At 50.8% G+C, this 27,106-nt stretch overlaps 3 protein-coding genes across 9 annotated transcripts in view; 1 reads left to right on the plus strand and 2 right to left on the minus strand.

Moving 5' to 3' along the window:
* The window catches only part of ETFA (electron transfer flavoprotein subunit alpha), a 34,537-nt gene extending 22,393 nt beyond the window's left edge, over positions 1-12,144 (minus strand). For all 3 annotated transcript variants that reach the window (XM_064517558.1, XM_064517560.1, XM_064517559.1), the window contains exons 1-5: positions 11,979-12,144; positions 4,370-4,519; positions 2,411-2,492; positions 2,218-2,300; positions 481-580 (exon numbers count right to left, since the gene is read on the minus strand). In XM_064517558.1, coding sequence (XP_064373628.1) covers positions 481-580; positions 2,218-2,300; positions 2,411-2,492; positions 4,370-4,519; positions 11,979-12,017 — 454 coding nt within the window. In that variant the 5' untranslated portion in view covers positions 12,018-12,144. The remainder of the gene's footprint in view (positions 1-480; positions 581-2,217; positions 2,301-2,410; positions 2,493-4,369; positions 4,520-11,978) is intronic.
* A 7,269-nt stretch (positions 12,145-19,413) lies between these two features.
* ISL2 (ISL LIM homeobox 2) lies at positions 19,414-22,281 on the plus strand. Its single transcript, XM_064517569.1, has 6 exons — positions 19,414-19,580; positions 20,706-20,895; positions 21,021-21,280; positions 21,391-21,674; positions 21,754-21,921; positions 22,003-22,281. Exons 1-6 carry the CDS (start codon positions 19,523-19,525, stop codon positions 22,117-22,119), a joined length of 1,077 nt encoding a protein of 358 aa, XP_064373639.1. The 5' UTR covers positions 19,414-19,522; the 3' UTR covers positions 22,120-22,281.
* Positions 22,282-23,639: 1,358 nt separating this feature from the next.
* SCAPER (S-phase cyclin A associated protein in the ER) overlaps positions 23,640-27,106 on the minus strand; it is a 193,762-nt gene continuing 190,295 nt past the window's right edge. For 4 of the 5 annotated variants that reach the window (XM_064517566.1, XM_064517565.1, XM_064517563.1 and 1 more), the window contains exons 31-32: positions 25,622-25,673; positions 23,640-24,374 (exon numbers count right to left, since the gene is read on the minus strand). In XM_064517566.1, the coding sequence (XP_064373636.1) occupies positions 24,280-24,374; positions 25,622-25,673 (147 nt within the window). In that variant the 3' untranslated portion in view covers positions 23,640-24,279. The remainder of the gene's footprint in view (positions 24,375-25,621; positions 25,674-27,106) is intronic. The other variant, XM_064517564.1, reaches the window with a different exon arrangement.

Consider the following 27,106-nt stretch of genomic DNA (forward strand, 5'->3'; position numbering starts at 1 on the left):
GAAAAAAAGAATTACAAATTAAGTCAATTAAAAATTACAAATAATCAGTTCAGTGTCTTCATAATTAGGAAAAATAACCCTGTGGTATCTTAAATCAGAACTAATGCTTGCCATATTAAATAAAGTCAGACAATTAACTTAATGTCTTCTGTTTTACAAAATCCTATCAGAAGTGCATTAACAAAGAAATGCAGTATGTATAAAGGATGTTGCCAAATTCTATTAATTAAAACGATTGATCTGGTTTGTAACTGAAATCCTACAGTACCAAAGTTGCTAGCATTGCTTGTGTTCTCAGGTGTGGGACATCATGTCCACCCCCATGTTTCATTTTTATGAACCACAGCAATTCAGACTGTAAAGTGAAAATTCCTAACATACTCCCAGGTTCTAATAACAGAATTATAGAATTCTGTAGATCAGTTATCAGGATTGGGTCCTTTATTGCACAAATACCACATACTACTTCTGATTACTCACCTGCATAGATAGTTCTCACAAAAGTGTCTGGTGACTTAATTTCAATAATGTCAGAAACAGGAGCAACATCAAGTTTAGCTGCCACTCTGGGAATAAGATTCTAAAAGTTAAAGGTGAAAAGTTAGAAAAGTAAAGGCTGATACACTGAACATGAGGAAAGGCAAAGGAAATGAGTTAAAATTTACATGTTAAGCAAAGAAACATTTGCTGTGCTGATTTTCACTTCATATACAGTTTTCGGTGAGTGAAAAGGCACATACAACTGTGAGAGTACTGTAGGGCTACTCATGCAGCTTTAGCAGCCAAATAAAAACCCATTACTGTAATAACATTAGAAATTTTATGAGACTTACAGTAAGTAAACCCTTAATTCAATATCTTAAATTAGAAGGGTTATGTGCTTCAATAGTTTAAAACTGAATATAGATGCTATTTACTTAGAAAATTGACAATTATGGATTGCTGAGTTCTTCCAACAACACTTCAAGAAAAGTAGCATTTTTGGAAGCTAGTTACCAGAGACAACAGGAAAAAAAACCCTGTGCCCTCCCAAGAAAAGCCAAAACGTATTTAAAATTAAGCTTAAAATATATATTCTCCTATTCCGAAATTGACACTAGAAAATTACTTAGCACCTTTGGAAATGAGAGGAGGGTAAAAAGAACAATATAAAGCACTAATAAATTAATTCTTCTAATCTGGGACAACACAAAGGGCCCAGTTCTGAAACTTTTACTCATATTAAACAACACTCAACTATGAAAATGGTCACTGATTCATTCCTCTAGAAAAGCACTGCTCAAGTCTGGGAGCATAAACTTGAAAGTAAAAGCTAGAATCTTACTAAGCCACTGTAGATCCAAAAAAAAAAGGGGGAGTAAAAAAAAAATCTGAGTAAAACTTAAAGCATATAAAGATTACTCTTAGCAAAATTACAAGTATAAGGATTGATACTGATTGACAGTGAAAGCAGTAGGATGGAAGGCTGATGTCATTATTCACCCCACATTGCCAGATTTCTAAAGTACTCTTTTTTGTCTAATTTAGCTGTACCAGGACATTGTTTTTAGTATTGAGGAACTCTGCATGCTTAAAAACATGCTCCTTAAAAAAACAAGTTTTGAAAAACTGTATTTGCATTAAAGAACATCTTGGCTAGGAGTTGGATCTATGTTATTTATACATTTTTTAAGATATTCCCATCTATACTACCTACACTGTAGATACAATCCCTCCTGCCCCCCAAAAGATTGCCTAAACAGATCTGTGCACTTTCATTTCAACATGCAAACCACGCAACAATCTAGAAAGCAGATGAAGTGGAACAAAAGCCACAATGAGCTAGCTTCACAGGTTTTCATCTTCATTTACTGTATTTTTCCTTACAATTTTCATAATGCTTTCAGATCTCTCAATCTATTTTGTGTTATATATTTTATACATTTTGTCTTGTTTACATAGGACTAGCTGGTTACAAATAAATACTTTTTCTAAACTGCTCCTTTCTTTAATTCTAACTTGTCCGAGTCAGTCCACAATAAAATTCAAAAGTGGATCAGTGTTTCTAACTAATGACAACTCTTCACTCAACTATTGTTAACATTTTTTGAAAACTCCACCTTGTCTATGGCTGATCTGAAAACCCTCCCTCAGGCACTTGATTCACACTCGTACATGCAACAGTGTCTCTGTCTCTTTCTCTGCAAGAAATTTTTGATGCACTTCTCAACTGCTTACCTTCCCAAAGGCAGAGGCTCCAGCGCAAATGTGCGTGTAATTAAATTGTTTCTGAGTTGCCAAAATCAAGGGAGTCAGCTCCTCTGAGGATAAAAATACATTGCTCACGATTTACAACTATCCTATTTATATTTTCAATCACAAATATAAATACCAGTTATTTTGTCAACAGATAGGTAAGAACAGCTCTCACCTGGTAGAAATCCTTTGTATGCATCGTGCTGAGCCACTAGAACTTTTGCAACACCCTGCACTTTGCTCACTTCTTGTGCTACCTATGATTACAAATGTATTATTATTAATTTATATTATAGCAGCACCTGGAGGCTCCAGCTAAACTTAGAGCTCTGTCGTAGTAAGCACTTTAAACAAATAACAAGAAATAGTCCCTGCTGCAAAGAACTCACAGTCTACAGATTATGTAAAACTGGAACACAAAAGTATATCTTTTTCAAAATGAAAACAAATCTGGCAGAACAGAGCTCTTTACAGGGTAATACAAATTAATTTTGTGAATAAGAAAATTACAAAGCAAATCAAACATAAGAAAGCTTGCCTCCTGTACACAGGATTTCAGAATAATCCTATGCTTTATTACAACAGCTAAAAGCAATCACACTTGAAGATTGCTGAGTATTCTGATATAACCATCCAGAAACTAAACCCAGTTTCTTTAAAATCAGTAACATCTACCACATGAACATACAATGCAAATAAAAATGTACAGTGATGTTACGATCTCTGTGCAAATTTTAGCAAAAATCCTTTGTTTGCAACTGACTCCTTGCCTACTAATACAATGCATATTTTCAATTCTATATTTATGCCAATTATTTCCTTTAAATTTGAAGAAGTGAAGTTTAAATGATAAAAGGGTTGTTGTAGATCAGAGAGAAAAGGACTGACAGCAGTGTCTGGAGACCACATGCATCACCCCAGATCTAGCACAGCTCTAGGGAGTTTGCAGAGTCTCAGTTTTACACTAGAAATTAGCAAGAGGAAACAAACATTCCAAAACAGCCGCTGCAAAATATCTGTTTGAGTAACTGGCTGCTTAGATCACGGCGATTCTAACAAAGAAGCTTAAAACAAAAAAAAACCCTTCACTTTCTGTGGGGTACTTTTCCCCAGGACGATATATATTGCCCAGTAGACACAATGTATTTACTACTAAAAAACAAATAAAATAAATTCGCAATCGCTTTTCTATTGTACAAGTACAAAAGAATAGCGCAACCCGAAGACAGACATCTCAGGCACAATCCAAAATTTTATTACCATCTGGAATTAGATAAATACTTGCTTCCAGTCTCAACCTTGAACACCTGGGTCTCGGTTTAGAACCAATCTTCAATAGCCAGTGAGATTTCTACAGCTACTGATAAATTAGCTGTTATGAGTATGCTTTCCATGTGAGGTACTACATATCACTTTCAGAATAATAATTTATAAATCCTATAAAAAATAATAATGAAAAAGATAAATACTAAGCTTAATTATGGTTACTTTTACTGTTCACACGAGCCTACATCATCCTGGCATAGAAGCGACACTAATGAACTAAAGGATACATAACCTCTAGATTTTGAATTTAACAAAAATTAGACTGAAGCAAGGCCAATAGCAAAGGTACCATCAACTCCTATTTTAGACATAAGCTATATGACAAAGTCAAAAACCACTAATTTCAGATTGTTAGGTGGCAAACATACTCTCACTATGCTGCTAGCAGCTGACAAGTAAAAGCGAGATGCTCCGAAGTTCTGTTTGTCACGGCGCCGTGCCATTTCTGCGGGTGTCCATTTCAAGCAGGAAAGTTTCCTCCCACTTTCTTAGCACTGCAATACTTCTCTTTCAAACGTTACAGGAAAATACTGTTTTAAAAGTTAATTGTCCTTTAGCTTACAAAAATTTGTTTGCTTTTTTAAGCTTTTAACACCTTAAATTGATATTCTCACTTGTTAAATGAAATCTATAGCCACATTTTCACTTCAGAAAAGAAACAGTTCAAGTGCAGGACATTTCCTGTGGATTAGCAATTCCTGGCACAGTTCCTCTTCACTAGAGATTATTTTCCAGGCTGACCAAGATGCTATCACATATCATTTGACTGCATTCACTATTTCACTCATATGAAAATAGGATTTCCTACCTTGTCACAGCTGGTACCAGCTACTAAACAAGAAACTTCCCCTCCGAGACGTTTTGCCGCGGTGAGAACGTTTAGTGTAATGGGCGTAAGAGACTCATTGTTGTGTTCTGCTATGACTAACGTACTCTGAAACCGCCGAAGCAGCGATGCCTTTAAAGAAAGACAGAGAGACAAAGCAGGGTTTGATAATTAGCATTTAGGTAAAAAACTATTCCTTAGAGCATCCAATGCTTTACAGAAAGTTTTCTATACACAAAATTGTCAACCAGTGCTGTCAAACAAAATTGAGTAAACTTATTTTATTAAGTAGCTAGAATACACAAGATATTAAAAAAAGTATAAACCTGCTTGATTGCAGCATATCTGTAACATATTGCTGTTAAACTAAAACATTCATAGGAAACTACTGAACAGTATTAAAAAAAACATTTGAACAGATCATATTCAAGCTCAGTTGGTCAACTTCACTAAGTATCTTAAAGAGTGGGCAAATTTATCATGAACATAATTATAAGATTTTAGATGGTTATGGAATGAAATCCACAAGAGGAAAAAGTCTAAGGCACAAGGAAATCAAGGGTAGGAAACAAGTATTTACTTGCTGCTGCTTCTTTTTTTTTTCTTTTTTTTTTGCTATAGGCTTTAGCCAAAATCCAGCTACAGAACTCACTTTTTAAATTAGTTATTTATAAAGGCAAAGTTGTATGTAGTGGCAGGAAGATAATTAAGCAGCAAGGGCTCACAGTCTAAAAACACAGTAATAGAACCTGTTGAGCACTGTCAGGTTTAATTTTAAGATATTCCATTTTCCCCTAAAACACTAAACCCTTTTCACCTCCTAGTACACCACCACAATTTAATACAGCTGCTTAAATAATCATTTTGACCAATTCACCCTCCACACACAGACTTTAGCTCCTAAAGCAAAAATTGAAAAATAAAAAAAGTGAAGATTTACAATGAAACGAAACCACAGTATTCTAAGCTCTAACACTTCCTTCTGTAATTCTCAGGTGAATCTGGGAAAAGTGTTATTTCTCCAAGACTAACACTGGGATGGCGAAATGGTAGGACAGGGAATATTACTCTTCCAGTCTTTGTTTATCCTATATACAGCCTAAATCAAAACTTGAGTTACCATCAATGTAACAAGAGTTGTAACCTGGAAAGCAAAATGTTTTCCTGAATGTGACCAAGCCACTAATACTAACACAACACTAAAGACTGCACAGCCAAGTATTGCTTTTTTAAACATACATTCTGACTCCATCTCCCCTCATCCCAAATTCGCACTTACCCACCACTTAAACTACAAAAAATACCTTCGGAAAATCTGAGAAGCTAAAATTCGGATATAGGCTTTGACCATGCAAAGCCTACCAATATGCTAAACTTCAGAGAGGAAGCAAACCCGAGGAGTTCTGCAAAGCTAATCACAGCGTAAAAATACAAATACAAAGACAAGTCTTTGCAGAATCAGGACGATAATTTGTCATCTTGCTTAAAATCATAAGGATTCTTGTAAAAGTACTTTGCATTTCATCTTATATGCATAAGGCTACTTATTATGATTAAAAATTGTGAGATCGTTTGAAGCCAATTGCCAGTAACAAACTATTTATTGCCGATATAGATCAGATACCATATTTTTGATTATGTTTCATACATCATTTGCCATAAGAGTTATGAGATTTTAGTCACCGTTTGAAGAATAAATCCATGCTTTTGTGGCAAAAAGCCCACTTTTCAATGATTTATATTTCTGTCACAGGGTAAAGCGGGCCACACTCCCGGAAGATTTTGGAGTTTTCAAATTTCCAAAGGGAGCTGCAGACTTTCTAAGGACTGCTTCAATAAGAGCCCGGCTCGGCTCTAAGAAGCACGCATTTTAAACACACACTTAATTCTGACTATATTACAATCTCTTCCCTAAGTAAGTAAGTACTGCACCACCAGAAGAACTCTACATCACTCTGCCAACTGGTTCTAGAATAAACTTGGAACTAATTTCTTTTTTAGCCAGAAAGAGTAAGAGTAATGGATGTTTCTTGAGCACACTGGTTGTTACAACAGAAACTAGACTTTATTTCTAAACTGATAATCCCACATTCGAACTTTGTAGGAACTGCGTACTGGAAGGTCACTTTATGCCTACACATGTGATGCCTCTGAACACAAAGTTAAGAACAGACTTAAAAATAAACAGAATTCTCATTCTAGGTCTTGGGTAAAAATCCTGGAAGACCAAACAACATTCCTAGATGACTCTGAATTTTAATATACATGTAAAATCATTTTTAAAAATAAATAAAACCAAAGCAAGATCAAATGGAAAGCTTAGTTTGTGACAATAAAGATTCTGCAGTAAAACCAGAGGCTAATTTAGCCAGTGATCCTGAAAACTGAGAATTTGCGTGAGGCAGTCACTGACCAGGACAGGCAGTCATTTCAGTGAAGCAACTTCTCCAGCCGCGTGGCTGCGGGGATAGGCAAATAGTTTGCTGATGCAATTTCTCCACCTGTACTTGGGCAGGATGGCTAGTTTCAACCCCAGGTAAAACAGGAAGGTTGAGTGCAAACCTAATCACCTGGCCTCAAGGATAAAAGGCACGAGCAATAACACAAACCGAACAACGAAGCTACCAAGAAAAATGCTGGAGAGGCAACGGCACTCAGTCCTTGTGCTGTAGAAAGCACCTGGTGAAAATGAGGCTGTAGAAAATGAAGTTATCCAAAGAAATCAATCACAATTAAACACCCCGTAAACCAGCGCAACTCTCATAAGCAATGAAAACATGTGACAACAACCAGTAGAACAGGGATTTATTTCACCTAACTTTAGATATAAATCTATGCTAGGCATCTATGTTTCCTCTACAACAGAAACATCTACATTTCCTCTCTGGAGGAAACTCCAGACGGTGATTCACTCTATACTAAAATAAACACCTAGGAAGGAAATTCATCTGGAGTTTTCAATTTTCCTCCATTTACTGTAGAGTAAACCTGGTCTCTGACTGCCAGATGTCTAAAAGTTGGTGAGACCAACCTTTCCTAGATGTGCAGTATACACCAGTTTAGCCACTGAGGAAGTACCACAGGATTCGCTGAATCTATCCTCTCAGGTTTCCCCAAAGCATCTTTTTGCTCCCACCTAAGAAAACCAGGAACGCTTTCCAAGCAGAATGTGAAAACCTTAAGCATATGCCTAAGATTTCTAGACCACCGAGAAGTAAGTGAGACTATTCACTGATAGTGTCCCGAGCAAACATTAGAAATCTGGACATGCCCAGTCCATATGCACAGATGAACCCCCACTTAGTAAGGCCAACATGACCCACATCCAAAGTCCTCATTCAGTCTGCACAGGTACCACTGCTGCCCACAGCAGCTCCAGCGCAAACAGAACGTGTGCTGGGCTTTCAGCCCATGGACAGATCACCTGGGCAGGCGCGCTGGCAGGAGGCCCAGCGCACGTGAATCACCAGCCAGAAAATCCCAGACAAAGCATCGTAAATCTTTCCTGGCTGCTTGGCAAGGCCGCTGAGCAGACAGGCATCAGCTGTCTCTGCAGCACGGCAGCCTATCTCCTGTTCAAGGACACTCTTTGCAGCGCAGAAATTATGAGACCGGCTCCACAAGTAACATACGTGGCAGATGCCACAACAAAAGATGTGGTGGGCCAAAAAGTCTTCTAAAGAAGTGCACGAGCTCCAGCAGGTGCATTCTGCATGTCATCCTACTCCAAATATGCATGAAAATAAAATAAGCTGTTTAGAAACTGCACCCAGGAAACTGGAGTTCGCCTGCCAACCTCATCAGAGGAACCACGAGAAGCTTCAGGAAGTAAAACCAAGCAGAAATACAGAGGGCAAAAGCATCTTACAACTAGATCCACAAAGGAAGGTCTAAAGTTGATTTTCTCAGCTGTAAAAGCAGACTGGCAATCAATTAAAATTTTGAAACTGCTTAATAGGAATTTTGCATCTCATAAAGACCTGTTATCATTGGGCAAAATTCCCAAGAACTGACTCCTGGGACTAGGATTTGGGTATTATTAAAGATAATGGTGAGATTCCTATACAACAAAATAATGCCCAATTTTAATAATGACGGTCTTATAGCTGCAACGTTTAAAAATAAAAAAATATATATCTGGGGTGACAAAGGAGAGGAGGGAGCTCTGGCAAAAAAAAAGTTTGTATTTCTCCTAGAGTCTGTGTAAAGATCTGGCTACAAAAGACGTCTAAGGGACAGCCATTTAACTTCAAGAAATAGCAACTAGAAAAACAACACTACAGACATCTCAGCAGAAAAGATGTAGCTATAACTATGACAAAGAAAAGCAAAAGAAATTAAGAAGATACTTACAAAAAAGATTTATTAAGGAAGCATAATAAGACTTGTAATTACAAAGCAATTAGAGAAGCAGCAAAAGAAAGATGTAATCCAGAAGAAACTTTTCCAGACATGTCCCATGCAAACTGTAATAAAAATCATAACAAAGCTGGTTTTAAATACAGATAACACTACTGAAAGTGAACTCAAGATAAATGAATACATATATATATATATATATATATATATATATAAAATAATAGTTTGAGCCTACCAATGATAATAAGGGACTACTGAGATAGCCCAACAGTTTCTGAGTAAGGTCACAGTTTGTTGGTGTGTTTCAGACTATCAAACCTATTTATCTGAATTATCTCCAACTAAAAAAAACGAAAACAAAAATCAACGCCCCACACATGTATCCTAGATACAAGAAAGATTTAAATAAAATCCACTGTTTTCAGACATAGCAAGAAACTGAGAGCTCTGGACAACTCAACAGGAAACGAAAGACTCAACAGCTGTGAAAACTGGGTCTCCCTCAAAAAAGTTCTGAAGACAGAATGAGTGTATCTGCTCAATATCACTAACAACTAAATAAGCAACATTTATCTTTATTCAAAAGCTGCTGTATAATAAGAACACTAAAATACTACACCACAAAGCGAGAAAGAAAAGCTTATTGTTAAGCTGCTCTTCACCTGAAGATCTCAACTAGCTTCATACAAAGATGCCTATTATTTCATTTAATGGGAAGCCAACCCTAAAGCATTTCTTGCACAATGAAAAACACATTGCAGAAACAAGAGCAACTCTTACTCCATCTGGACTTTTAAAACAACAACAAAACCCTGAAATATCATGCAAAGCAAAAGAGTTTGCTCAAGAAACAGAGAGCCACAATGTCCCTTAATCTGTCACTCTGTTTTCTTTTTCTTTTAGGAGTACAGGGGTAGAATACAGGGAGACCAAGAGATTCGTTTATGCCTTATCGCAGCCAAGACTAACACTAATTGCTCTTCACAAACGCCCTTAGCACAAAGTCTAAGTTCAACTCAAAAATGACAGCTGGATACAAATTTAAAGGCAATGGTATTACATCCACCTACAATGACAACTGCTGTGTCATTGCCTTAAAACTGCTATGCAATGTCATATGAGAGAAAAAAGCTTGTGAACAGACAAAAAGACAGAGACTTACATATCTGACAGAAAATGTAACATATTTGCTTAAAATTCTCTATTCTTTATCTGCTTGTTGTTTCATAGTGGGAGGAATTGGTGTCCTGAAAATGCCCCTTAAGTAAAAGTCTGCAAGACAATCCTGATGATCATAACTTTCATACCATTGTATGTTTGGAAAGGACCTCATGAGCTTATACAGACTTATCCTCCATCAGAAGATAAACAATCATATATATGTTATTTCCAACAGATCTGTCTAGTTTGTTGTTAGAGCCTTCCAGTGATGAAGACTCCTAGGCAACCTGTTCCAAAAATTCACTAACCTTTCTACTAGAAAGGATTTCTTAATGTCTGTCTAGTCCTCCTAGCTTTCTAGCTAGTCTTCCTAACTACCTTAAATTGCTTTCTTATGATTTAAGGCTATTGTTATTTAGTTGCACATGCAGTGAAGAAACAGCTTATTGCCTTCTCTGCACCAATTTTTTTGTGTATTTGCAAACTGATATCCCTCCTCGGTCTTTCCTTCTTTAAGTTATGCAACCCCAACCTTTCCTTGTTGCTCATCCTTTACAGATCGCACACGTCTTGCTGTTTTTCTCTAGACTCTATATACTGCTCCTGAACTGCAAGACCCCAAACCTGATGCAATACTGCAATGGAAGCTTTACCAGTGCTGCACAGAAAATCGCTTCACTTCTCTTGCAGACTACATTATTATCCTTACACCGAAAATGCACACGATGTTTATTTAGTTTTATTTTATAAATTTATAAATTTAGATGCATATGGCTGAAAAAGAGTTGGCCTCACACTTCCAGTGTGTGAAACTGAACTGTGAAGTGATCGTGAGAGCAAATTATTGCTTATATAGCAGTAACATAATGTGAGTGCTGGGAGCGCTGAAGATCTTAAAGACTACCTTGCTTGAGAGAGTCTGGAGTCTAGAAAGTCTATAGCCCAGCAATAACTAACATGGTGTCCACAATTACAAGAGTTCTATTTTTTAGATAAATCAGATCAGTATGTCCTGGTCTACCTTTGCTCTTGTTTCAAGCCATTCTTAGTACCTGAAATTGGTTAATGTATCCATATTTACTATTTTACAGCTCTGCAAAATATGTACCAGTAGAAGTCTTTGAGAACTCAAAAAGAAATGTGCGAGATTTAAAACCATTTCAGAAGGGATATTTACAGCATGTCACTGATTGGCCCAGCATTTATTTGCCAATCTGGGGGGGGAAGAGGGGTCCTAGCGCATGCTCTGAGATTCAGCAGATATTCAGGCAGACTTCAGGAATCGTCTTCACCAGGTAACCTTGAGTTCACTTGGCTGTTAAATATGGTAACACACATGCCATGACACACTGAGCAGCAAATGACCTCCAAAGGCCCAGCGCCGCCCCCGCTGAGCAATGCGAAGGCCAGTCCTGTAACGCCACGCATGTTTAACTTGTGCCTCAGTCCAGAGATCACCGGGGTTAAATCAGTCATATTTCTGCACAGCAGGGCACACGTGACAGCAGAAGGCTGTATTAACCTCTCAACCCCCCCGGAGCTTCTCCCTGAACCGAGGCGCAGCCACGCACATCTGTACTAAGGCTCAGCGGCAGGACCGTCTCTCAGCTGTACGGAGGCGCTGCTGTTCCTCGGCGGCTCTGCCTGGGGGCTCAGACGAAGCCTACTAGGGCTTCCGCTCCTCAGAGCAGGCCCGCAGCGAGCCCAGCAGAGGCAGGACCCCCGGACGGCCTCGGCTCCGCAGCGCTGCTTGCGGCCGGGGGGCGCTGACGGAGGCAGGAGGCCGGCGGCGACCCCGCTCAGGCCCGCAGCCGCCCGCGCCACCTGCGCCGCGGCCCCGCCCCCTCCGCGCCCGGCCCCGCCCCCGCCACCTTTGCCCCACTCGGAACGGGCCCAACGCAGCGGGGGGAAGGGCGCGGCCCAACCGCCCCCCGGGCCGCATCGCGGCGGGCCGCCTCGACCCCGCACCCGGCTGGGGGGCCCCGCTGCCCCTCCCGAGACACCCCCGGGCAGGCTGCGGCCCCCTGCCCCGCCACACACACCCGCCGCCCCCGCCGCCTCCCGCACTCACCGCCCGCCTCACGCGCTGCACCCCAACCGCCCGGAACATGGCGCCGCTCGTCGCCGCCGCCGCCTCGCGCTCGGCGCCCCCCCCCCGCGCCCCGAGCCGCGCCGCGCGCCGCGCTCGGCCCAGCGCCGCTCTCGCGAGAGCCGCGCCGCCAGCCCACCGCCCCCGCGGCCTCATTGGCCGAAGCGGCCGGCCAATGGGGAGCGCCGCGCGCGGCGGGGCGGGGCGGGGGCGGGGGCGGGGGCGGGGGCGGGGCGCGCAGCACCGAGCACCGCCCCGACGCGGGGCGTTGCGGCCGTTGGCGCCGGGCCGTTGCGGCGGTCGCTGCGGGGCCCCGGGTGGTTGGGGGCGAGGGGGAAGAAGAAGGGCAGAGTGCTGCCGGGCGGCTGCGGCAGGGGCCGGGCCGCCCCCCACGGCGCTTTCCGCGGCCCGGGGCGCCAGGCGGCCGCAGGACGTGGCGGCTTCCCGGAGCAGCCGAGCAACACCGGCCCGGGACGGCCGGGGCGCCCCTCACCCCGGGTGCGTGCACGGCCCCTCGGCCTGCACGCTGCCCGTCTCACAGCACTCCTGGGGAGCAGCTCCTTTGCTCTGCATAATTAATAGCTTTTTAAAAAGGGGGGGGCTAAATGTGTGCTACCCAGAATTGCATTTCACGTTACGATAGGAAGCTGTTGAAAAGCAAGTTCCACACGATACGCTCCACTTGCCCACCCTGTCCTTCGTGCATGGAGAAAGCAGAGGAGCTGCAACGAGCAGCCGCACCGTCCTCCCGGGCCCTGCGGCACGCCATCCTGCTCCGGGAGCGCCGAGGACCCTGCCCCAGCACCCGGCAGCGCCAGCACCCAACGCAGCGATTCCCCAGCAAGGAGCAAAGGCGGCTTTTTGCACGGCGAAAGACTCGCCCTCATCCTCGGAGACCACGACATTGCCCAAGAGACCGTCAGGCGTGCTGCATCTTGCAGGAATCTTGGTTATTTCCATACCTTCAGATTTTTTCCAGGTGGCAAGGAGCTGGATTTCAAATAAACCGAGCTAGGGTTTCAGACCAAATTCACCACTAAACTAGGCGCTGGGGCGCTCTGAAAATACCGGTATCCTGGAGAAACGAGCAGCAGCCACCGCGCTTGAGTTGCCAATCAACCAGTGCAGGAGCACCAGGAGCACATGGATTTGTGGCTCTGTCCCAGCAGTCACTGGGTTGCAAGCCACAAACGTGGGTTCTTTCTTCTCACCACGAAGCGATTTAGAGGGGAAAAACCCCGAACAGTTACGGCCATTGGGCTGTTCTTCCCAGCCGCAGTGGGGACCTGCAGCTCGTCAGCGTTTCTAACGCACCGTCGAACCACAAAAGGCAAATTGATCTAAACGCTCTTCGGCATGGCCACAGCCTCGGCACAGCCTCACCTCTAAGAGTTACTCTGCCACGACCTTCACGTCAGACACCAACAAGTACCACTGTCCTACAGTGAAACACAGCCAGGTCCAGCAAAGCAAGCACCCAAACACACAATTCACTTTGTCTCAAATCTCGCAGGCCTCTGTAATCAAAGGTAGCAGCTGCACTGCACATTCCGGTTCCCTGGCCCTGGAGCGCTAACTAAACCCTCGAGGTCCTGCGAGAGGGGGCAGCTGAGGCAGGTGGGAACCCCCTTCGGGGCTGAGCCCCCCCGGGATGGCAGCGGCCCCGGGGCTGCTCCGACTCCTGCCAGGCTGGGCCCTGCAGCCAGCGCCCACAGCGAGAGACGCAGAAAGACCATTTGGGGCTGCTTGTGCGCCTCTTGGGTTAAGAAAATGACCCAATTAAAAAAAAGAGTCATGAAGATGAGAGAACGATGCTCAAGTCACAGGACCTGAGACAGGTTGGAGAGAGGTATAAATAGTTGAAGCAGCTCTTTGCCACTAATTTGGGAGATGTTTGAGGCGCAGCATAACGCCGAGTGATGTGAAATTTCATACACTGTATTAATCTATCTATACCATAAGTAATCCAAGAAAAGAAACAGCAACAAAAAAGCAAAATAAGGGTACAAAATAAGAGCATCCTGAGCATCCTCAGTCTGGCCATTATATCTTTCTTGATTAATGTTTTACTCATTAAAACATGGCACACAATTTCATAATCCTATTGTAAGCTCCAAAAATGAGCTTCCAGCACGCAGAAGTAGAAGGCATATCTCATGGGAATTAAATCTTTAATAAAAAGAAATGATCCACATACACCTAAAAAACCCCAAAGCACAAACAATAAAGAAACCAAGAGGAATTTGTTTAATATCTCAGGCCATAAGAAAAACTAGCCACCCTATCAAAACTGACCTAATTGCATCACAGCTCGGAATAAGTTGATCCCTTCGCTATGTATCTGTTTTAATAGCATATGGCATATTTTGATGAACAAAGTGACATTGCCACTCTTTAGGCCAGATTTCAAGGTGGAATGTCATTAATCCAGAAAATGACAGGCTTTTTGTTATATTTTCTGTTTATAATTTTGGTTTAAAACCTGAGTAACACTTCAGATGCACATAATCTTTATTGAAACTGGCTTGATGCGGATTACACCCTGAAGCACAAAGGAAGTCTTTATCACTTATGGCTAGTGTTTTAGGAGCTTATAACTGTAATCAGGTAGGGATTATATCAGCATGATCCATATTAGCTGAACCGTGACAAAAAGCTTTTTTTCTGTTTGACCTTCCCACTCAAGGCATGACAATGTTACCGAGAGTAAAACACAAAACCCACAGGTGCCACTGAAGGTGGGCTCACCGTCCGCTGCAGGCAGAGGATATCACCGTTTGGGGGGAAGAAAAATTAGTCATTAATTAGTGGAAGCAGATCCTTGTACAGTGCGTTGTTATCCAGGATTATTTCATTAGGATCTGCTGACCCAATTTCTGCATTGGAAAGGGAATTACATTTTTTCACACTATGGGAAGGGGCAGGGGAGGAAATCAATAACACAGATTACTCAAACTTTTAAAATACTGCTGCTCAGGAGAGCAGATGGCTGCGCTGGTACCTGTGGTATCTCTGCAAAAGCCACAGTGGAAAACAAAACCAGGAGCACTACAAATATGTAATCATGTCCCCAGCAGAGTCAGATTTTGGTTCCCTTAAAATACATAATGCCTAATTACAACATATGGAATCCAGCTAATACAGCCTCATGACTAAGGGATTTAGGGAAGGGGAGGAATTTTTTTTGCTACGGCTGCGGTGGTCCTCTCCAGCACGGGTCATCCTCAGCTTACGGCTCCCGCGGTCTCCCCAGGGATAGCTGAGTCAGATAAATTAGAAGAGCTGCATTTGGGAAGCTTCCCCAACGCACAGAAGGATTCACCTCCTAATCTGTCAAAATCCAATAACATTGAAGCAACTGGAACCTGCTTTCTGCTTGCCAGGCCATCCCCACCACCCCGGCAGCGGGACGGGAAGGAGCCGCAGGAGGAGAAAACCAGGGAAACCCACCTCAACTCCCACAGCGCTGGATGGGGCAACCAGAGAAATCGCTGCTGCGCAAGTGTTTTGAGCCCAGCGCCGCACGCTGCCATGCCCAGAGGTGCTGGGGAGCCCTGGGACGCTGCCCCGAGCGGCTCCTGCTCCCTCTGCTCAGCCCTTCCCTGCTCCCACAGCCGCTTTTCCTGCAGGAAATACAGAAGCATCAAAACAAGCTGAGATTTTTCATCCTAAAACCCCGCCCTGACTTCCCACTCTCCCAAAACACATCTCACCACTCGGGCGCCTTCACAGCAAGGCACCACCCCGGTTGCCTGGGGGCAGCCCACCGGGGCACCCCGAGCAGCTCGCGGCCTCTCGCAAGGCCTCGCACGGCCCCTTGGACGGGGACAGGACGCCCAGCTGCCTCGCCAAAGCTGGGGCAGGAGGAAGCGCTCCCCAGGGCGAGCCCACCGCAGGGGGCTGGGACAACCCTCCCACCCCCACCCAGCCTGCAAGCCCCCCCGCAGCTGGGGGCTTGCCCTTCCTCAAAACCCTTCTCACTTGCAAATCACCTCCATGTGCCCCCAAATAGCGAGGTCACGAGGAAGGAGCAGCCCATCCTGGCTGCCCAGCACGTGCTGCTCACCTTGCAGCTGAGGGACACGCACGTACCACTCACGGCCAGGTTATAGCACCATTATTTGTTAAACAGGTAGATGCTTTTTGCCCCCCGCGTTGCAGCGCTGGAGGGGAACGTGGCTACTGCTCTGCCCCTGCCCGGGGCTCCCCTGCGAAGGCGAGAGCAGGCGGCGCGTGCAACCACCCCGGACACGGCCCTTTCCATGCCTGCGAGCGCTCCAGGGAAAGTTGTGCCTGTGCTTCAACTCCAGTTTGAGCTCAGTCAATAACACGTCTGCGCTGAAGGCAGCAGCCTCGACGGCCCTCTGTCGCAAACAGCGCTTGGGGACCTGTCGGACTTGGACTCCTTCCATCCAACCCCTCCAGGAGCAGCCCAGCCGGGGAAGCGCCTCGCCGCTGCCAGGCACGGACACGGTGCCAGCGGCCCCGGGAGATCCCTGCCCGAGCTGTGAGCATCCCGGGGGGCGAAGGGCGGAGGCGGCCTCCCCCCGCACCGCCGGCCCCTGCCGCTCTGGTGGGAGCTGCACCCGAAGCGCCGCCGGGCCAACCGCCGCCTCGTCCCGTCCCGCTTGCCTGCGAGTTACGTACGTGCCTTTCTTTTGTCGACATCTCCGAAAAGGATATTGATTTTGTTTTCAAAGGCTCGCGAAAATGAAATGAGTGACTGCATCCTAAGGAAGAGTCCTTCTCCCCACAGCTGTAAATAATTTATTGTTCGCGACCCACCCAGATCAAAAGATACTTCATCAACTGATGTGGCAAAATCTGGTGCAAGCTGCGTTTCTATTATCTCAGATCCAATTAACCATTTGGAGCAGACTAAAACATAACTAGATCAATCCAGAATCAGATTAATATCCAATCCATAATCACATTAATCACAATCTGTCCATAATTAGCCATCAGATAATCCCGTTGGACAGGAGGTGACATGCAGTATCCCATTATCTCATTAATTATCTATTTTGAGTGTCAGGCGTTGTCCCCAAATACACAGAAATGTGGCTTTTTTTCAAGCAGAGATGGAGGGGGGATGCCCCTCTCGCGGCACCCGCCCCGTCTGAGCCCCGGACAGCTCGACGGTGGAGTTCTGCAACATTGCTTTATTTTTGCGTCTTCTGCTAGAACCAAGAGCTGGCTCTCTGAGAGATGTCATCTTTCTAAATAAAACATGATTATCTCAGGAAGAGGGATAAATAAAACATTCATTTCATGCAAACAGGTTTGAGAGAGGAAAGAAAACCGTTCATCAAAGGTTTTAATGGTAACGTGGTAGCAATAGCTTTGCGATGCTGACTCTTATTGCAGATGGTTCCTGTCCTTTCTGGTAACGCAACTGAAATCGTGTTCCATCTGTTTTAATTTTATAATGGACTTAATCCACGGCTGGCTCCGAGAAGCAGCAGTTACTGCCTTCGCAGCCTGCTGCAAACAGGAAAACCGCCGCCGTTCCCCCCCGCGAAGGGAGCGCGGGACGCCCCACCCGGCCGCGGCCTGCCGAAGCCCTTCCCGGCGGGGCCGCCGGGCCGAGAGCAGCCGGCAGCGGGCAGCAGGACGCGCGCAGGCTGCATTCGGTCTCCACTACCAAGCGCTTCCAGCAACCGCTGCTTTTGCCGCTTCCCGGGCTTGGGGCCGGCAGCGCTGCCACGGCCGGGCCTTCTCCGGGCGCTGCGCTCGCGGCACGCGCAGCACCACCCGCCCGGCCCGGCCCTGCTCCGGCCTCGCCGCGCGGCTCCAGGGCACCCCGACGCGCGGCTCCGCTCCGCTCCGGCCGGCGTGGGGCTTCCCCGGCCGCCTCGCAGCCTTTCCGGGCTGGGGGCTGGGGGCAGGCTCGGAGGAGCAGGGAGCCCCCCCCCCGCCCCCCGCGCACGGCCCCGACGGGGCGAGGCGGCCCCGACGGGCTGCCACGGCGCTCCGCGCCCGCCGCCCGCCTTTCGCCTCTCGTCGCCAGCCCGTGCGGCTCCCGACGCACCGGGACGCGCAAAACCCCCCTCCCCGGCCCGGCCTCCGCCGCCTCGCGCCTGCGGGACGCCCGGGCCAGGGAAACCCGGCGCCCCAGGCGGGAGGTGCCTCCTGCCGCCGCCGCGGGCAGGGAAAGCGGGCGAGGCGGCGGCGGGCGGGCGGCACGCAGAGGCAGCGCGGGGGTCGGAGCTGCGCCCGGGGCGCGGAGGCGCCCTGCGATCCCCCCCCGCGCCGGGACCCCGGCGGCAACGCGAGGGACGCCCGGCCCGGCCGCCCCCGGGCTGCACGGCGGCAGGAGGCAGCGGGGAGGCACCCCGGGGGTGCTCAGACCTCGCCAGCGTTTCCCTTCCTACCAGCGCACGCTCCCCCCCACCGTCCGCGGCCACGACCAGTTTCCAGCCTTTCCCGCCCAGAGCCCGCCGGCACCGCGGACGCTCGGCACCGCCTGCCCGGGCCCCGCGGGTCCCCTCGGCGGAGGCACCAGCGCGCCGCCCCCCCCCCCCCCCCGCGCTTTCCCTGCCCTCCGTCACGCGGCTGCGAGCGCGGAGCCGCCCGCTGCAGCGCCCGGGGCCGCGGCGCTCCGCGACCTCCGCGCCGCCTCCGGCTCCCCGCGCCGAGACGGAGCCCCCGACGGCCGCGAGCGGGGCCGGCTCCGCGGGCGCGCACGCCCTTCCGCGGGCTGCCGGGGGGCACCTGCCTGCGGCGGCGGGCCAGCAGCGGGGGCGAGGCGGAGCGGCGGGGCGCGGGGAGGAAAGCGCGAGCAGAGGGAAAATGAAATAGAATAAATAAAATAAGATAAAATAAAATAAATAAAACAAAGCAAAGCAAAGCGCAACGCAACGGCAGAATATAGGAAAAGCCAAGTGAGAGCCGAAATACGGGGAAAACGAAATAAAAGGGGAAATACAGGGAAAACGGCAGGAAAAGCCGAAATAAAGGAGAAACGAAAATGCCAAACTAAACCGAAAAGCCCCGAATAACGGGCAGGCGGGACGAGCCGCCCGGCGCAGCCTCCCTCTGCGCGCGCGGACGGGGCGCACGCGGGGGCGCAGCGGACGGGCCGGGCCGGGCCGCGGGACCCCCCCCCCCGCGCGGAGCGGAGCGGAGCGGAGCGGAGCGGAGCGGAGCGGAACGCGCTGCCCTGCCCTGCCCTGCCCTGCCCTGCCCCGCCCGCGGCTCCGCGCCCCGGGGCGGGGGGGGGGGGGGGGGCCGGTCCGCGCACCGCTCCGCGCGCCGCCGCGCGCCCATTGTTCGCCGCGGCCAATCCGCTGGCGCCCGCGCCGCGGCCGCCAATCGCCTGCGGGGGCCGCGCGGCCGGGCGGTGAGGTCAGCGCGGCCCCCCCCGCCCCGCGGCCGGTGCGCGCTGACATCACGGGCCGGCGCGGCCCGGCGGGGCGGGCCCGGGGGGGCGGGCGCGGCCCCCGCCCGGCGCGGGTAGTGCTGGAGCGGCGGCGCCGCGTCCCGCATCGCGCGCCGCGGCCGCTGCGCCCGCCGCCGCCGCCCGCATGGTGGACGTGCTGCTGCCGCCGCCGCGCCCGGGCGCCATGGGCGAGCCCGCCAAGAGTAAGTGCGCGCCGCGCCGCCGGGAGCCGCGGGAGCCGCCGCCGCCGTCGGGCGGGCCCGGCCCCGCCGCCGCGGTGACAGCGCCGGGCGCGCTGCGGCAGCGCGGCCGCCTCCCGCCGCCGTGCGCTCCCGGCCGCGCTGCCCTCCGCGCCCCCGCTCGCGTCTCCCGCTGCGCGCCCGCTGCGGCCCCCGCCGCGGCTCCTGCGCCTCTCCCCTTGTCCCCGTCCTTCCGCGCCTGCCTTTCCCTCGCGCTCTTCCCTTTCTGTCCTTCTTCTTTTCCTTCCTTCCTTCCACTCCGTGCTTTTTCTCGTTTCTCTCTCGCGCTCCGTTTCCCTGGTTTGACTCCGTTCCCTCCGTCCCCGCTTCGCTGCTCACCTCGTCCTTTATTCCGCTCTTCCCGTTTTATTTCTCTTTCTGTTTTTCTGTTCGTTTTTGTTTCTCCGCCTTTCGCTCTGATTTCACTTCTCTCTTTCTTTCTGTTTTTATTTGCCCGCGTTGCTGCTTTTACCTCTCTCTTTCCGTTTTTACCCTTTCTGTTTTTGTTTCTCTTTCTTTCCGTTCTTCTCTCTCTCTTTTTCTTTCTGTTTTTCCTGTTTTCGTTTCTTTCTGCGTCTCTGGTTTTGGCTTCTCTTTTTCGGTGTTTGTTTTTTTTTTCCTTCTTTCTTTCTGGCGTGTTTTTATTTCGGTGCGTTCCTGCATTTCTGTGCGTTTCCGATTTCTGCATTTCTGTGCGTTCCTGTATTTCCGTGCGGTTTTGTCCGTTTCTGCGTTTCTGTCCGTTTCTGTCCGTTTCTGCGCGTTCCTGCGTTTCTGTCCGTTTCTGCGTTTCTGTCCGTTTCTGCGCGCTCCTGCGTTTCTGTCCGTTTCTGCATTTCTATCCGTTTCTGCGCGCTCCTGCGTTTCTGTCCGTTTCTGCATTTCTGCGCATTCCTGCGCGTTGCTGCGTTTCTGTCCGCTCCTGCATTTCCGCGCGCTCCTGTCTGCGTTCCTTTCCGCGTTGCCGCTTTGTTTCCGCGCGTTCGTCGCCCTTTTCCCGTCCTCGTGCTCTCCGCTCCCGCCGCCCCCCGCGTTTCGCCCCGCCGCTCTCCCGGGCGGGCGCCGGCACCGACGGCCGCTCTCCCGCAGGGCGCGCGGGGCGGGCGCGCTGCGCGGGCTGCGGGGGCCGCATCCAGGACCGCTTCCTGCTGCGCGTCGCGCCCGACCTGGAGTGGCACGCCGCCTGCCTCAAGTGCGCCGAGTGCGGGCAGCCGCTCGACGAGACCTGCACGTGCTTCCTGCGCGACGGCAAGGCCTACTGCAAGCGCGACTACAGCAGGTGACCGCGCCGCCCCCGCCCCCGCCCCCGCTAGCGGCAGCCGCAACCGCAGCAGCCGTGGCAGCGACAGCCCAGCGCAGGGGCGCGGCGGCGGCGGCCCCGCGGCTCACGCGCGCTCCCCGCAGGCTCTTCGGCACCAAGTGCGCGCGGTGCCGCGCGGGCCTGAGCCGCAGCGAGCTGGTGATGCGCGCCCGCGAGCACGTCTACCACCTCGAGTGCTTCCGCTGCGCCGCCTGCGGCCGCCAGCTGCTGCCCGGCGACCAGTTCTGCCTGCGCGAGCGCGACCTGCTCTGCCGCGCCGACCACGCGCCGCCCCCCGACGGCGCCGCCGCCCGCGGGCCGCGCAGCCCCGCGCTGCCGCCGCCCGCCGCCCCGCACCTCCCAGGTACCGGCGGGGCGGGCGGGGGGCGGCGGGGGAGGGCGGCGGCGGCGGCGGCGGCGGCGGCGTCGGGGGGCGGCGGCGCTGACGGTGCGCGCCCTGCCCGCCCGCCGCAGAGCCGGTGCCCGGGCGGCCGCCCGCCCCGCGGCCGCCGGCGCCCAAGGCGGCGGAGAAGACGACCCGCGTGCGCACGGTGCTCAACGAGAAGCAGCTGCACACGCTGCGGACCTGCTACGCCGCCAACCCGCGCCCCGACGCCCTCATGAAGGAGCAGCTGGTGGAGATGACGGGGCTGAGCCCCCGCGTGATCCGCGTCTGGTTCCAGAACAAGCGCTGCAAGGACAAGAAGAAGTCGCTGCTCATGAAGCAGCTCCAGCAGCAGCAGCACGGCGACAAGACGGTGAGCGCCCCGGCGGGCACGGCGGGCCGGGGGCCGCGGGGCGGGCGGCGGCGCTGACGGCCGCGCCGTGTCCCCGCAGAGCCTGCAGGGCCTCACCGGGACGCCGCTGGTGGCCGGCAGCCCCGTGCGCCACGAGAGCGCCGTGCAGGGCAGCGCCGTCGAGGTGCAGACCTACCAGCCGCCCTGGAAGGCGCTCAGCGACTTCGCCCTGCAGAGCGACCTGGAGCAGCCCGCCTTCCCGCAGCTGGTGAGGGCCGCCCCGTCGGGGCGGGGGCCGCGGGGGGCCGCGCGGGGCCGCCCGCGGCGCTCACCGCCGCCGCTCCCGCAGGTCTCCTTCTCCGAGTCCGGCTCCTTGGGCACCTCGTCGGGCAGCGACGTGACCTCGCTGTCCTCCCAGCTCCCCGACACCCCCAACAGCATGGTGCCCAGCCCGGCCGAGACGTGAGGCCGCCGCCGCCGCCGCCGCGGGACCTCCGCATGCCTGCGCTCCCTGCATGCCCCCGGCCGCGGGCCGCCCCGGCGCCGGGCGCCTTCGGCCTTGTCTCATTTCTTGTTTAAGAACGAACAAAAGCCGCGGCACCGACGGCCGGAAGAGCCCCGGGACTCGGCTGCCGCCGCCGCGCCGCGGGGCGCCCCCCGCCCGGGCGGCTTCGTCGTTTGGGGCGTTTTCCCGGCGGATTTCGATGTTTCGTCCCCCCCGAGAACCGCGGATTTCGCCGGAGGGAAGCGGGGGCGGCCCCGGCGTGCGCCCCCCCCCCGCGCCCGCGCCGCCGCCGCCGCCGCCGCCCCCCCCTCACGCCGGTGCCTCCCCGGGCCGCGGCGCCCGGCGCCCACGACCGCCGGAGAAAGGGGCCGCGGAAACGAGACTTTTTGTCGGGAACACCCAGTAATAATAATGCTAAGTTATCGGTGGACGGAGGACGGAGTGTTTGAGCCTTTAACGAACAAAAGTAAGTTATTGTTATTTATTGTCGGAGCAGCGGTTGAATAGTGGGATTAAATATTTTGGACTTAATAAAAGAAAAAAAGAAAAAAAGACAACGATTGAAACGAAAAGTCGGCGGCGGCGGCGGCGGGGGGTGGCGGGGGAAGGATCGCGGAGCTGAGCGGAGCCGCCGGGGCAGGGGCCGGGGCCGGGGCCGGGGCCGGGTGCCCCCCGCGCAGCGCCGCGCATTTGCAGGCGGGGGCGGAGCGGGTCTTTCCCCTTCGGGCGGCGCGGACGTGCCCGCACCTGCCGCGGGGCCCCGCGCCCGCGTTACCGCCCCGTCTAGGCGGAGGCGGCGGCTCCTTATCTGCGCTCGGCATCGCCGGCAGCGCGGCGGGGCCGCCCCGTGTCCCCCCCCCCCCCCCCCCCCGGTGCCGGGACAGCGCAGGTCGCGGCCGGGGCAGCGCCGGGATCGGGGCCGGGCGGGGGCCCCCCCGCAGCGGGCGCGCGGCTCCGGGCGGCTCTAACCTGGCCGAGCCGCCGCCGCGCCGTCGGGGCCGGGGGGGGGGGGGGGGAGCCGCGGGCTCGCCGGGCGCCGCGGGGCCGGGGCCGGGGCCTGGGGGGTCCCCGCTGCCGCCGGGGCGCAGGGGCTGGCTGCTGCTCCGCGGCCCCGGGCCGGGGCGGCGCGGGTGCGGGAGGCGGCGGCCCTCCCGTCCGGGGCTCCCCGCTCCCCCCGGGGCCCCGCGGACCCACCTGCGCGCCGGGGCGGCGAGGCGCCGCGGGGCCGGGCCGGGCTCGGGTTTCAGCTCGCGGCGCCCCGGACTGCGACAAGCTGCTCCCGCCGCCGGCAGCGGAGCGGAGCCCCCGCGCCCCGCTCCCCCCGGCCCGCTCCGCCCGGCCCGGCGCCTTCCCCCAGGGCCCCCGGCGCCGGGGCCGCCCCCCCCCCCCCCCCCGGCGGTGCCGCCGCCGCGCGGAGGCGGCGGCAGGGACGGAGGGAGCGCGGCGACGCGCGCGGGACAGAAACGGTGCGGAGACACGGGGCCGTTTTGCGTTTTAATAGTGCTTCGCGGAAAGGCGCCGTTACGCGAACATCACACGGTTTGAACAGGCATTATTAAAGTCTTACCGAAACGTTAAAAACGCGTATTGATTAAAAATCACTTATCCCAAACCGCCAAAAAACAAGCCGCGAACCGTCAGCGGCAGCAAAGCTGACCAGTCCTTTAGGCTTTTAACCCAAACGACATCGCACAAGTCTTGTTTTTCTCGCTGCGGGTCGTGCGTTGCTCGTGGTAATCTGAACACACCAACGTTGGTAACACAGAAGTCGCACTACAGACAGAATAAGTTACTTTATTACAAGATATATAGAACATTTTTTCTCTATTTGCAACCTTATTTCAGCAGTTTTGCAGTGCAAGTACCACCACATCGCAGGGTAGAGAGTACCCAAACCATCACATAGGATACGCGCATGAAATAAACTCAAATTATCAAAATTACAAAACAGAACTTGGAAATATCTACAATACTTATGATATAAATAGTGCAAATTATATATATCTACAGCATAAGTATTTAGAGTATCAAAAAGTTTTCAGAAGAGCTTTCTCGGGAAGGCCGTCAGCCCACACTGCTCAGCGTTAAAACGTTCGCGTCCTAACCGTTAGCGCAACGTGCTCATTTCTTCAAGAAGAACTGGCGAGCCTCCTCCCAGGCCTGGCGAGGGAACCGGTTGCACAGCTCAAGATAATCCTGAGAACTGAAAAATTTTTCTGTCGGAGAGAGAACATAAAATTACCACATTAGCCCCTCTTAAGACAAGATGGCAATAAAATAACGAGCACGCAGCCGATGCAAGCCCGGACGCTCTCGAGGTCCCGGCCGGGGTTTTGCTCGGCGAGCGCTGCCGGCGCTGCTGCGCTGGGGCTGTGGGCTCGGTCCCCAGCGCACAACAAAGCAGGTTATTGTTTCCTTTTGTTTTTTGGGAGGCTCCGTCCTTCACGTTCAGGTGAGATAAATTGACGAAAATAACCCCGGTTCTCCTACTGTTACTGACTCAGCTTTTGCAGCCGGGGCGCGCTTAGAAACCCCACTGACGTGTTGCCACGTAGTCATCTTTGTTTGAAAGTTCGCTCAGTTTGAATAATGAAAATAAAAAGTAGTTTCCACTCGAGTTTCTCGAGCAGCTTCTCATGCAGACACAAGCCTGGGAGGTTCGTGTAGTAAACACTGCCTGAGACTGTTTCAAACTAAAAGCTATAAAGCTGAGAGTAGAAATCCCAATTTTACATTAATTTTACATTTTATAATTTATTTTTAAATACCACACTTACGTTTTATACCCAGAAATGCTCATCTGCTGCCAAAAAAGTACAGCAGAATGCAAACTGGAGATCCTGGTGCATTTCTGCTCGCTATTAGGGAGCAAATGAGTCTCCGAGAGACTGCTGCACTTTATAGGAGACCCGGACGACTCGTGACCAGATTCCCATCAACACACTTGAATTTTGTGCTTGTTTAACAAGTGATAGCTGTCTTAGCTGAGTATCTTTCCAATGTTTAGCCTAACGTGGTTAACTGCGTTCGACAGAATATTTGCAACAGCTGAGAAAAAAATCCACTCTTCTGCAAACTGACAGGCTTTGCAGGAGAATCACACGACTGTTTTACTAGTTTTTGGCTCCTCGGGTATGTTGGTGTGTCTGCGTGACTTCAGCAACCTAAACCTTTTGAGGATATCCTTTGTGAGAGCTCATTAAATATGTCCACGTACAGTATCACATTTTAAGACATAGTATCACATTGCATTTAATAAATGCTCTTAATTTCTGATACTACTGGAAGCCATATACAAAAGAGTTAAGCTAGGGACCTTCTCCCAAAACTGTAAAACCTTTTGGCGGTTTCCTATATTCTTTTCACAGTGATACGTATTCAAAAATCTGAATCAAAGTAAAACGTAGTATCCACCTACTTTGTTACCTAATTGCTACTTTAATACATTTCGTTGGAGACATACCCCGCTGCAGAGATGACTGATTATCCGTTTGGCCTGAACTCTGTGCAAAATCCTACAGGAGGAGAAAAAAAAAAGGCATCAGGTTTTCAGATCTTGTATCGGAGGAATTAAAACATTTTTAAGTCTCTGTGGTCACTCAAAAATACTTTATGAAAACTGTAAATTCAGCTCTGTGTTGTTTGCTGTTTCATAACAGAACACTTAAATTCTGTAATACAGAGAGGATTTTCTAGCTTTTTTGTGAGAAATTATGCTTTTTAATATACAGTATAAGAAAAGCAAGGCTTTAACATCTTCTTAGGAAATAATTTTTTATCATTGTTTTCAATTTAAGCCTGTAGCTACGTTTCTGTAAAAAGAACTGCGTTTCAGACTTGCACTCCCGACTGCAAATACGGTCGTTGCACATCCTCCCTCGCAGCTTCCCGGGCTTTGCTTCCCGGTGACTTCGGAGTCGGAGGTCCTGCTCTCCCGGGCGACAGGGAAGCCCTCCCGCAGACGTGCTCCCCTCGGGAGGCTGCGGCAGCGGGGCGCACGGCCCCGCGGTCCCGGTGGCAGGTATCTGGGTGCTCCCGCAGGAGGGGCGAGGAAGCCCCCGCGGCAGCAAGGCCCCCGGCGGCCGCGCGAAGAGCGCGGGCTCACGCGGGCCAGCGGTGCCCGTGCTCACAGGAGACCGGGCTTCAGGACCGCGCCTTCGGTTCAAGTATTCACTGAGCGGAGAGGGTGTTTTATTCGACATAAGAGATACAATTTAGCATATCATATATACGCTTGAATGCTTTTTAACTTTTTCAGCTCATCTAGAAATAGAAGTAACGACAATAAAAAGGATGATGCAAACTTCAGATGATGGAAATAAATCTGCTGATACGGAGGTATAACATGAGCAGTGTAAAATCTAGCAATCATTTTCCTTTGATTTATACTGCACACAGTTCCTTAATGTACTGTGTTTAACTGGCATATTCTTACACGCCACCAAAAATGTACGCAAACACGGCTTCTTTTTGCATTCCCTGGCACAGGAAGAATCTCATTTTCTAGTCATGAGCAAACATTTTACAGTCTTCACCAAAACTGCCACCGAAGCAAATTAGAGGTTTGCTTGACAAACAGCAGTGAATTGCAATGGAAATAGAGAGGCAAGTTGCTTTGTGCATACTGTGTACAACAACCATCTACATTAAATACATTTTAAAATGCATTTAAACATTCTTTGGTTCCTTTCAGAATTATTTTCTGTGTATGCTCAATATTAGGGATTAGGTTTTAACCTTGGTAAAAAATTAAAATACTACTGAAGCCAGCAAAGAAATGGCAATTTATGCCATGAGGAGCTTCCATATTTTAATGTAACGCCTTTTTTAGAAGCCTGAAAGAACAGTGTGTGGACTTGGCATCTGAGGTATAAATAAACTCCTAACTAGAAATCAAATTAATGATGTTGATCCTTGTAAATATACTTATGCTTTACTATAGCTGCTA

This window comes from Dromaius novaehollandiae, chromosome 10, assembly GCF_036370855.1.
Source record: "Dromaius novaehollandiae isolate bDroNov1 chromosome 10, bDroNov1.hap1, whole genome shotgun sequence".
NCBI lineage: Eukaryota > Metazoa > Chordata > Aves > Casuariiformes > Dromaiidae > Dromaius > Dromaius novaehollandiae.